The sequence below is a fragment of the Argopecten irradians genome, chromosome 15 (assembly GCF_041381155.1).
Source record: "Argopecten irradians isolate NY chromosome 15, Ai_NY, whole genome shotgun sequence".
NCBI classification, from domain to species: Eukaryota; Metazoa; Mollusca; class Bivalvia; order Pectinida; family Pectinidae; genus Argopecten; species Argopecten irradians.
In genome coordinates, this window is record NC_091148.1 from 6,838,976 (window position 1) to 6,852,103 (window position 13,128).

The window sequence follows — 13,128 nt, forward strand, 5'->3', positions numbered from 1 at the left end:
TTTGTAGTATTATGATAGAAAAAAATGTAAAATAAGTTAATGCGATTTGGTTTTGGACCAAGAACTGAAACCTTGGTGTACACATTTAATCATACATAGATTAGGCCCCTTGGGTCTTTTGCAGTTGTCTAAGCTATCTAACAGGTCCTCTGTAATAGTACTTCAAAAGATATCCGGGGTTTGTAAAACTGGTTCGCGTGCATAATTCAAAGGTAACTGTAACATGTCCCTTCGTACATGTGGGGCAGTTACCAGTTACTGACCGCTGCTTGGTGGTTTTTTTCGACTTTCCTTTTATCTACAAACCTGGCAAGTCTTTACATGGCCCTGTCTTTTGACAGGACGTTAAACAAATAAAATCCAAAACTTGTTATATAAAAAAATGCATTATATTGCGTCAAGTTAAGTAGCTGTGATAGTGTGTTCAATGGACCAAAATAATCCGGAGAGGCTTGTCTGGAAAACCAACAGACCGGACGGAAATGTCAGAGATTACATTTACTTTACATATTGACTGACAACTCAAAATTCAGCAGTCCAGGAATTTACAATTCGGATGATAAAGGCATGGAATGAAGGTGTCCGGATTATCGAGGGATCAATGTATATACATGTTACACGCATTGACACACATGCCATTCTATTTTCATATCAAAACGAATCTTTGCAAATAATTTCACTAACAATAACAGTACCTCGGTGTACCATGAAAGGACTAAGTAAGGTTGGGCCCCTTCCCCTCCTAATCTATAGGATTAAAAAAAATATTTAGTGATTTTTTTTTGTGTTTTAGATATTAGGTGCATCACTGATTCAACTATAATAAATGTATTCTAATTTTGCAGCTGAAAATGCATTGATTATAAAAATGTGGACATTTTGAAAATTTTTGCCAGTTTTTGTCTATAAAACTATTGAGCGCATCCTTGAACAAACCTGATATTCACTGAGAATATGTATGTAGCTCCATTACATCTGTAGGTGAAATATAAAGTTTGTTCAAGGATGCTCTCTATTGTTTCTGAAACAATATGTTACATAAAATGGCAAAATTGTTGAAAATTACCACATTTTCATAATTTACGCATTTTTCGAGCGGTAACCATGGCAAGTTCAACTGTAGCTGAGAAATTAGAAAACGATCATAACAATTAAATAAGGGATGTACTAAATATGTCTAATCCAATAATTTTAATGCTAAATAACCGTTTTGAAAACGGATTTCGGGGCCAAAAAGGGCCCAAATCATACGAAGATTTTAACCCCCCTAAATATCCCCCTTTGAGGAAATCGCGATATGTGGACCCCATCAATTCAAAGTGCTATACACTAGGACTTTGCTGACACACGTTCACTGACAGATGGATTTAATTCCACAGGTTGCTATTCCGACTTTGTATATTATAAAGTTGCAGGCAGGTTTCGTTTGTGGTATCAAAGTTTCATCAGTGAAAATTGTGGTATTTTTTACTGAAACATACGACGTTTCCTTTAGACAATAATGACGTCGTAATCTAAACCTAAACAGTATGGCAAATATCTAAGTAATATGCAAATATGGAGTTATTATTACTACTCAATCAGTTTACGGAAATGTTAATTTCTAGATCGTAGTTTTCGTTTTATTTTTCATAAACGAAGTGTTGTATACTAGCTGATTGAATGCGGGTTGTTTTTGTATGATGATTGAGATTATATTGATATTACATTGATATACATTTTTCATTGATATACATTTTATATTGATATACATTTTATATTGATATACATTTTATATTGATATTATATTGATATACATTTTATATTGATATTATATTGGTATACATGTTATATTGATATTATATTGGTATACAATTTATATTGATATTATATTGGTATACATTTTATATTGATACTATATTGGTATACATTTTATATTGATATTATATTGGTATACAATTTATATTGATATTATATTGGTATACATTTTATATTGATATTATATTGATATACACTTTATATTGATATTATATTGATATACATTTTATATTGATATTATATTGGTATACATTTTATATTAATATTATATTGGTATACATTTTATATTGATATTATATTGGTATACATTTTATATTGATATTATATTGGTATACATTTTATATCGATATTATATTGGTATACATTTTATATTGATACTGACGGTGATGCAAACACAGGAACGTTACAAATATAACATAATTTGGCTAGCTTAAATGCCGTTAATATGAAACTCACATTCCTTGTATTTAATATTAAACTATTTATCATACACACGTATTTCCGATTCAAAGGTAACGAATCGATAGGAGAGTGACTTTGAAATGTAATTAAACATATACAACGATTTTGGTTTGCGTAGACTTATGTTCACCGAACCCATGTGATAATGGCGGCAGTTGCTCACAGACAGGAAACACATGGCAATGCACATGCACGACCGGATACCAAGGTGATACCTGCAGTGATGTTGGTGAGTATTGGATTGGATTTACCATTATCAATATTATGTTCATTAAATTATACTAGCACTTGATATTATCATACTAAGACTATATTTGAATAGAACATGTAAGGTTGTTTAACAATTCCCTGAATTAGTGTTAATTAGCCAAGATATTGAAACGAATAGACGCATAAACGTGATCGATCGTTATGTACAGAAATCGTTATATATAATTCAGAGTACACATTTACTAAATATTCTTTAGAACTACAATCTTTGATCGGCGCGTTATATTAAGTTTTCCAAGGTAGTACAATTATTTGATTAAAAAGAATGCATTTTCCAGGTTATTTGATATTTATTTCGATTCTTACGCCAATCCCTTTCAGTTGCGTGCCTCGCAAATACCTGTCGGGGTCGCGGCAATTGTGTCAACACAAATGGTGTTCTTTCATGCAACTGTAATTCTGGATTTGTGGGACAGTTTTGCGAATTTGAAGGTAAGCACTGTACTTCATTTACATTGTATATTTAGAAAAGCACGTCACGTATGATTAAGAACGCATTTCGTGTATGGTAAATAACGTACTTCGCGTATGGTAAAGAACGCACTTCACGCATGGTAAAGAACATACTTCATGTATGGTAAAGAACGTACTTCATGTATGGTAAAGAACGTACTTTACGTATGGTAAAGAACGTACTTCGCGCATGGTAAAGAACGCACTTCGCAATATGGTTAAGAACCTACTTCACGTATGGTAAAGAACGTACTACATGTATGGTAAAGAACCTACTTCTCGTATGGTAAAGAACGTACTTCACGAAAGAACCTACTTCATGTATGGTAAAGAACGTACTTCACGTATGGTAAAGAATGTACTTCACGTATGGTAAAGAACAAACTTCATGTATGGTTAAGAACGTACTTCACATATGGTAAAGAACGTACTTCACATATGGTAAAGAACGTACTTCATGTATGGTAAAGAACGTACTTTACGTATGGTAAAGAACGTACTTCATGTATGATAAAGAACGTACTTCATGTATGGTAAAGAACATACTTCACGTATGGTATATAATGTACTTCACGTATGGTAAAGAACGTACTTCATATATGGTAAAGAACGTACTTCACGTATGGTATATAATGTACTTCACGTATGGTAAAGAACTTACTTTACGTATGGTATATAATGTACTTCACGTATGGTAAAGAACGTACTTCATATATGGTAAAGAACGTACTTCACGTATGGTAAAAAACGTACTTCACGTATGGTATATAATGTACTTCACGTATGGTAAAGAACGTACTTCATATATGGTAAAAAAGTACTTCACGTGTGGTAAAGAACGTACTGCACGTATGGTAAAGAACGTACTTCATGTATGGTAGAGAACGTACTTCATGTATGGTAAAAAAACGTACTTCAGGTATGGTAAAGAACGTACTTCACGTATGGTAAAGAACGTACTGCACGAAAGAACCTACTTCATGTATGGTAAAGAACGTACTTCACGTATGGTATATAATGTACTTCATGTATGGTAGAGAACGTACTTCATGTATGGTTAAGAACGTACTTCACGTATGGTATATAATGTACTTCACGTATGGTAAAGAACGTACTTTACGTATGGTATATAATGTACTTCACGTATGGTAAAGAACGTACTTCATATGTGGTAAAGAACGTACTTCACGTATGGTAAAAAACGTACTTCCTGTATGGTAGAGAATGCACTTCACGTATGGTAAAGAACGTACTTCACGTATGGTATATAATGTACTTCACGTATGGTAAAGAGCGTACTTCATATATGGTAAAAAAGTACTTCATGTATGGTAGAGTACGTACTTCACGTATGGTAAAAAAACGTACTTCATGTATGGTAAAGAACGTACTTCATGTATGGTAAAAAAACGTACTTCATGTATGGTAAAGAACGTACTTCACGTATGGTAAAGAAAGTACTGCACGAAAGAACCTACTTCATGTATGGTAAAGAACGTAATTCACGTATGGTAAAGAACATACTTCATGTATGGTAAGAATGTACTTCATGTATGGTAAAGAACGTACTTCATGAATGGTAAAGAACGTAATTCACGTATGGTAAAGAACATACTTCATGTATGGTAAGAATGTACTTCATGTATGGTAAAGAACGTACTTCATGAATGGTAAAGAACGTACTTCACGTATGGTTAAAAACGTACTTCACGTATGATTAAGAACGTACTTCACGTATGGTAAAGAACGTACTTCACGTATGATAAAGAACGTACTTCACGTATGGTAAAGAACGTACTTCACGTACTTCACGTATGATAAAGAACGTACTTCACGTATGGTAAAGAACGTACTTCAAGTGTGTGACACTGTATCCATTTTTTGTTCAGATAATGAATATCAAGTTATAGTAATTGATTTAAATATATATATATTTTTAGTGGTTTTATTTTTAGATTTTAATTACTATTAATTAAAACGCTAAAAAATAAATAAATGGATGCATCGATGGTTATATTTCAATATAACATGAAATCATGGTTTCAAATGGTAAATAGTATACAGTTATTGAATGGGTATGAGGGAAATAACACTTTTATTGTTCCCCGAGACATAAACTATTTCCCGAGGCGAAGCCGAGGGAAATAGTTGTGTCAAGGGGGACAATGAAAGTGATATTTCCCGAATAAACCCATTCAATAAGTGTTTTATTATACCGTTGAGAAAAATGCTATAACATATAACCCGTTGATATTTTCACTTGTTTCACCGTGACATTCCATATCATCGAAAGTGCCCAGTGATTTTTCTCGTACGTAGTCCTTTAAAATATTAACTGCTGTTTTAACAACTTGCTGTGTATTTCCACTGTCCCTATCGGTCAACAATTTTTCGAGAGATTTCTCCTCTAGTATAGGTTGTCGAATCTGGAGGCCATGTTGTAAACAAGTTGTCGTCTGCAGCTTCAAATCTAGATCACCTAAGCGCTTTGTGTTTTTTCGTTGGAAACGGGATACAGTCAGAGAGGTTCCGAATGAAGTACTCCCAATGCGTTATCCAATCAAATTCATGATTAAGCAAAAGTCCGCGAAAATTTGAATGCAGGTAAATAGCTCATTTTCAGGTAAATAGTTCGAATGACTATTTACTCGGCAAATAGCGGTTTTAAATGACTGGATTACGATTGGATTTGAACAGCATTCCTATTTTCTAATCTTTATATAGTGAAAAGGGGGCAAAGGTATAATAATAAGGGTTAGAATTAGTTAATGCCTTATAGTTCAAGATGTATTTCAAATGTTGAGGACATTCCTGATAGAATGTGTATGCCATCTATTTATAATGTGGCTTTCGGTACCATGGTAACTATATATCAAACATGCATGCATTATGAAAATGAAAACATGTTATTGAAATCTATGTATCATCCTATTTTCCAAATTTATAGAACATATTCTTTAGCACACTGATAATAAACAAATATAAAACCAGAACCTAGATTTAAGCTATTCATAGCGTTAGTCTTTGCCATGCTAGAAGTTTTAATGAATATTTTTTATTTCAATAGTACCATAAGTGTACTTTTTTGCTTTATACTTTGATTTTAATATGTTGAAGTAAAATAGGGTTTAAACAATACAAAATCCGTTAGGTTTAGGGGTTATCAAGTAAAGGTCAATGTCATGACTATTATTTTTAAACAATAACGTCGAAGTCGCGATCAAGGTCATTATCTTAAAGATGTTTGAAACCATGGGTGGTTTAAATTCATGGTCACTATTTTTAGAACAAGCAAAAATACCTCAATTTTGACGTTCCTATGGTTTCATTATTTCATAGTTACTTTATCAACTTCATGCTGTTTTTATTTATGGAATACAAAACTTATTTTATGATGTTGTAATTAACATTATATCTTTAACAGACCTCTGTTCTCCAAACCCTTGCAATAATGGCGGGTCGTGTTCACAGATCAATGACGAATTTAAATGCACGTGTCCAAGTGGATTCTGGGGCACTACGTGTGATGTTGACGGTAAGTTCTTGTAGAACTGTTCTTTTATTCTAAATGATGCTATAGCTCCGACAGAGCATAAACGATAGCTATCATTTGAACAATAACTGATGTTTAATCATATTTATGTGTGTCTTATTAACACAAAAATGCACATATAATATATTTTGCTTTTGGTGCATGCACAATCAGTACTTTATTCCAGATCAGGACGCAAGTATTTATTTTTGACATTTTTATTGTGAATTCAAACAAGATTCAAACAAAAAGCTCAAACTTTTCAATGGTGGTAATGCTGAAAAGTAAGTAACTCTTCTTACTGAAGAAAAATACTTTTTCGTTTGTTCCTGTTTTTCATAAAGAAAAATACCATTCATCGGCGATGAAGCATTTTTATATCATCTTCTTTTCTCGTATCACATGGCGGTCACAACGTAAATATCAATACCACATCAAGGACTGTTATCTCTGTTGCATACAATGCAAACCATGAAATTGTTTATTTAAAAGTAATTGCCTAATTCTTTATTTTTTTTTTTTGAAATGTATTTATTGTAGATTTATGCTTATTATTTATTGTAGATTTATGCCTATCTTCTAACCCATGCCAAAACGGCGCAACTTGTATACAGACTGGAGTCGATACGTTCTGTAATTGCGTTAGTGGTTCCTATGGGAACACGTGTGCACAGACAGGTAAGTAACAAAAACTCATAATATGTGTGCTCGTCCGTCTCTCCGTCATGTCAACATGTCCAAATGAAGTCTTACAAAGTTTCTTTATTCAAATGAGATTGAGTATAATTTTAAGGTCACCTGGATCATTATGGAATCAGATTCCTTTATTGATTTATCTTTATCACATAACTCGCCAGTCCAGCCATGCCATTTATATTTCTATTAATACAAGTTATGTAATAAATATAATCTTAAACTCGTGAATATGTAATATGAACATTCGCTAAAGGCCATTGGCATATCAAATTAATGAACTCCTTTAATAAATTTCATATCACGCCACTCATATTTATCAAGATCAACAAGTAACCGGAGAATCCAAATCGTGTCCAGTGTTCCACGGAGTGAACCAGCAGTACATAGGGGTTGGGTTGAACTCAGAAAACACTCAAATCAAGTGCTTTTATTTTATTTTCAGATGTATGTTCAGCATCTCCATGTCAGAATGGAGGGATTTGTAAAAACCTTGGCGGTACCGACTTTTATTGTGACTGTCCATCTGGTCTCCTTGGGGATTTGTGCTATGACAGCGGTAAGGAACTATCTACTTTTTATTATAAAACAATTGTATACAAATGAAAAATAAACAAAACACAAACATATATTCTGTATTTGCATATTACAGAGTTACTTGCCCTTTGCGGATAGGTATTCATTGTGACGCCGTGCGTAATGTAATAATTTTAAGAGAAACGGCGCAAAGGAGGTAACTCTGCAATATGTTGATTTAGTGCGTTCCCACTCCCGAGACCAGCGTCGAGGAGAAGTAAATCCCCAAGAGGTGTGATTGCATAGTTTATATGTAATCCTTTGACACAGGTCAGCAGACAAATCCCAAGAGACATACACACGCACTGAGCTGATTGCAGACAGCTCAACCCAAGTTAATAAGGATGTGGCGGAGCAATTTAATTACATATCAACAAAACATTGTATAAAGTTAAATGATATTATACAGGTAAACAATAACAAAGTATGTATAGAGAATATAAATATTTACAGAGAGTAGCTAACGACAACACTAGCGCCCATGTGTTCCTGTCGAGAGCCTAGCTAAAGACCAACACCTCTTCTTATTCCCTCCTCACAGCTAACTCCACAACAATTCCACTCCCTAAATTATGTTTAACACCCTAAGTGTCCTAACGCAAGTTTGTACATAGGTACGTGTGTGCTTATCAGCACTGTATGACAGCTGTTGTCAGCGCCTAATAGACAGGGGAGGAATTTCCCCCTTGGTGTTGGCCGGTTATCCGCCCATACAAGTCGCCCATTTTAGCTGCAGCTCCTTTTATAATCCCCTCTAAATGGTCCTATTTGCGACGTCGCACACCCATTCCGATTGGTCCAATATATGGCATATGCACAGTGAGCACGGAACGTCATCCGGCAACTCAACAATACCCTGTCGTCTCGAGGGTAAACACCAAGTTAACCTAGACTTCCCAAGGATACAAACCATAGCCGCTATCATAATACACAGCCGGAAAGGCACGCGGAATGTTTATGCATAGCCCTACCCTACCGGTATCACATCAAACAGACGGAAACAATGAAAGGGACCACAGCAATTAAAGTACATACACTAAAATAATAAAGATAAGAAACTATATAAGGCGAGTGACCTATATTCCCACATTCCCCTGCCATTAAGATCAACGTATCATTTTCACAAAATCTTGAATGTGACTTTGTTTGACATTGTTTGAAAAAGCTGTTAAAATTACTTTCATGTGCGAAGTCATCTCGCCTAAACAGCACAACAAAGCTAATTGCATATATATACTGGAATGAAATGGCGTTGTCAATAGATGTAGAAATGTGTAGAAAATGAAATGCACGTGGTACAGTAAAAAGGTCATCCGAACATGACCCCTTAAGGAATGTTGTCAGATCCTCCAATTTAACGGAGTGAGTATAAGGATTTGTATTTTAATTAGATTGACAAAAATAAAACCACATTGCAAACACGGAATAAAAGGTAAAAAACTATGAATTAATTTAGGACACAGGCCATTAAATTACAGGTGTCATCCTTCGTCAATATTGTGTTTCTGACATATTTTCTCATCACTAAAACACGATGTTTCATTAACGTTATTATTGGCTGCTGATCCGAAGGTCTAGATTTTGTAATTTACGGTATTATGATTATGTCAGGATATCATGCCAACAATCACTTCGACACCACATCGTCATTGAGTGAGGACACGGATGTGGTACAGTGGTGATTTTAAGATATAACCATTGGTGTCACTATCATTTTATTTCATCGGGTTATAAAACAGATTTTAACAAAATGTCTTTCATACCCTAATGAAATAAAAAAGTGACATCAATGCTTGAAATAATTTGTGTTATTATTTTTTCATGCAATATGTTTTCATTTTTTTAATACTGCAGGTACTGAATGTTCTTTTGAAGTAGACCAATCGTGTCCTTTCCAAGGTGTGTCCTGGGATAACTTTGATTGGATCGAAGGCGACTCCAGTAACGGCCCGACATCCGCTGTTAATGGCGGAAAATACATGTATATTAGCAATAATGATCAAACCATTAACCATGACGCATGGCTGTATGCTACTTCCGGCTTACCAAGTAAGTATATGCAGAGCACATACCTCTAGATACGAAACAGCGGTTAGTTATTGTTCGCTTGGTTATATATCTCTGGACACGGATCAAATTGCTTAAAAATTATGTCACGATGTTTCTCAATATTTCATAATCTAAAAATGATCTTTTTCAGTAGGCTTTTTATATATTTGCGTATATGCATAAAGCAGCAGTGTAAGTAGATGTGTAAACTTCAGCAAAATATAGCGCATATACATTTTACATAAAACAGCTATCTAGACTTATATCATATTTAATACTCATTAATTAGATAGAATATAAAGCTTTATTTGATTTTTATTATCTACATATTGTAGAATGATCAAAAATAAGAGTTCATGATATCTTGCGATAAATAAATTGCAGGCTGATTTTAAGTAATTGAATTTTCCTTGGAATTCGTTACGAATAGTACAATATAACACCCAATAGAATGATGGTTAACGTCTTCGGGCCATACTTTTATTTTGTTCAGACTTAGCTTTGTGTATCGTAGTTACAAATCAACCACAATGACTAAATGTTTATCATTTTACGTATTTAATTTTGATTTTATAACAGATTTTGTTATGAAATTTTGGTTTATACATATCAGTCAAATTAATTCATTTATACATGACACAGAGCTAGGATAACATACAATATATGTATTACACTGCAATTACTTAAATAATTAAACGTTTAATCAGACACACTCATTTATAGTTTGGCTGTTTCTCCGTTATCTCTGTACGATTAATGATGTATTTGCATTTATAGAAATTCAATTTTTAAGTTTTTTTTATCGACCACTCTCAGAATCACTATTAAGATTCATATTATTCTAAGCCCAAAATCACTTTGTATAATATGGCATAAAACGGTTTCATCCCAACGCACTGCATCACCTGAAATGTAATATGGATCTGGAACAAAACCTTTTACGGTGTCCTTCCTTTTGTGTCTTATACTAAGCATAGCTATTTGATTTTCTAATTATCAAAACAATACTGCCATGGAATACAAACATGCTTTTTGACAATAGAGATAAAATCAAGTTTTGACTGTCATACACATCTACTGGCTTAGGGAAACTTAATAACAATAACACAGGCCTCATAAGACCTTTTAAATTTTCAAATGTATTACAAGGATCGGCATTTATTGTTGCTACATACATGTATAACATTTAGCTTGAGTAAAATTGATCAGTTGGCAAATTTCCCTTGTTCGTGAAAGAGTTGGATATTTCTTTTTTTTAAACCAGTTTAAAACTAAACATCACTGTTGCGATATGGGTTGTGAACTAAATTTTTGAGAAATCTTACCTCAGACCGCACGCATTACTTTCAGCTACTATAATATTGAGGTTTTCCAGCTTACTCGCACATTCGGATACATATAAACATATTATCTCGAACTTATTTCTATATGTGATAAAATTTTATATATAATATAACTAATTTTAGGTCATATGCAAACATTACATATATATTTATTATCGTTTAATATTTATGTAGATAATAAAACAGGCACTATATGGCTAAGGACCTGCTCTATATGCTTGGAAATATCACCCATGGCCAGTCGATTGGACTTTAAACTACTACTTAATTATTTCCAACCGAAAATATCCCTTTGAGTTCTTTTCTTGCAAATCTGTAAAAATTACGGAAGCGTATTAGGTTCACACAGGGAAAAAGGTTTTTTCAGAATAGCGAAAAAAAATCATTTGGTAGCTGCCATATATATTTTTTTGCGGCCAAATAAACTGTATGGGTGTGACCAAATAAACTATTTTCGGTATCCTGAAAATATTTTCTTATGTGAGCCTAACACGCTTCTGTAGGATATACTCTTTTGTAGTTTACTGTCTTCTATATTCGTTGGGCTTAATTTTCGTGGATTATAAAATTTTACAATTTCGTTTGCACTTCAATTCGTGGAGAAGGCGTTAACGAAACAAAACGTAAATTCAAATCTTCCTGTGCTCATGACATGGTTCATTAATTTTTTACAGTAAACATACATATTAAGTCTTTGAGAAACATTGTTATGTGGTGGTTCACATGTAAAAGATTCGGAAGTTCATGTAACATGTAAGAGACATCAAATGTTATAAAAAATTGTAAAATTCAGGGAAAGTGACAACTTCAACACTTCTCAAGGAAAGGGGAGGGGCGCTTTTAGGTGGAAGGGCGCTAATTTCTGCGAATACGATATATGATACTTGCGATGTTTTATTTTTAAGCCGGTGAGAACTGCCTGACATTTTCCTATATAATGTTTGCGGATCCAGGAATATTCGGGGTATATTCATCACTGCCTTCCGAAAACACATTAGCTTCAATCTGGTTTACACGTGGTGAATCGTTTAATACCTACAAAGTTGGAAAAGTAACTATTCCTTCTGGCCATACTAAGGTAAATATCAATATTTATACATATTTTTGTGAATATCTTGTTCATTATTTTTCGTTTTTGAAAAGTTGTTTAATGGAAATAATCCTGTTTTCCCTGACCTAACCTGTCATTGTATATTTAAGGAGCGATTTCAAGTTTTAGTTGTTTACTGGTGTGTATACTGCATGTTTGTACATATATTTTTGTGATGAACTGCGTTAGCGCATCATGTTGAATTGTATGTACAAAAATGCAGTTTATACACCAATAAACAACAAAAATAAATACCATTCATTATATTTACATTCCAACCTACCATTTTTTTTACTGTAAGTTTTCCGATGAAATAAACCTTTTTTCCCACGTTGTTACGATTGTTGGAACAGCCGAACAATTGATGGAATCCGGAAACAGGCTTCAATTTGAAAATCTGAAAATGTTGTCGAGTTTCACATTAACTTTATCGTTTTCTCATTCCAAGTATTCATTTTTTTTAAATATTTAATTGACATATAATCTTAAGTTTCCATTGCATTCATATATTCTTTATATTGAAGATTTGTCGATATAGATAAAATTTTAGTCGGAGTCGCATTCACTCTACTTGAGAAAGTCAGTGTTCCGGTGGTTACAATCTTTCGTGGCAACCTCTGCGTTTACGCTAATGAAAATGAGTTTCCGGTTAGTAAGGTTATAAAGCAAAGAAAAACAAGTACACAATGTCCTGAGGGTATCGTGTTCACAATGTTCTGTGGATATCGTGTACTTACTGTCCTGTGGATATCGTGTACACAATGTCCTGTGTATATCGTGTACACAATGTCCTGTGGATATCGCGTGCACATTGTCCTGTGGATATCTTGTACACAATGTCCTGTGGATATCATGTACTTACT

General features: G+C 33.6%; 1 protein-coding gene across 1 annotated transcript in view; it reads left to right on the forward strand.

Moving 5' to 3' along the window:
- The window catches only part of LOC138309660 (fibropellin-1-like), a 73,350-nt gene that overhangs the window by 37,815 nt on the left and 22,407 nt on the right, over positions 1–13,128 (forward strand). The window contains exons 21-27 of the mRNA XM_069250875.1: positions 2,378–2,488; positions 2,851–2,961; positions 6,407–6,517; positions 7,079–7,192; positions 7,653–7,766; positions 9,638–9,832; positions 12,081–12,253. Of these exons, the coding sequence (XP_069106976.1) occupies positions 2,378–2,488; positions 2,851–2,961; positions 6,407–6,517; positions 7,079–7,192; positions 7,653–7,766; positions 9,638–9,832; positions 12,081–12,253 (929 nt within the window). The remainder of the gene's footprint in view (positions 1–2,377; positions 2,489–2,850; positions 2,962–6,406; positions 6,518–7,078; positions 7,193–7,652; positions 7,767–9,637; positions 9,833–12,080; positions 12,254–13,128) is intronic.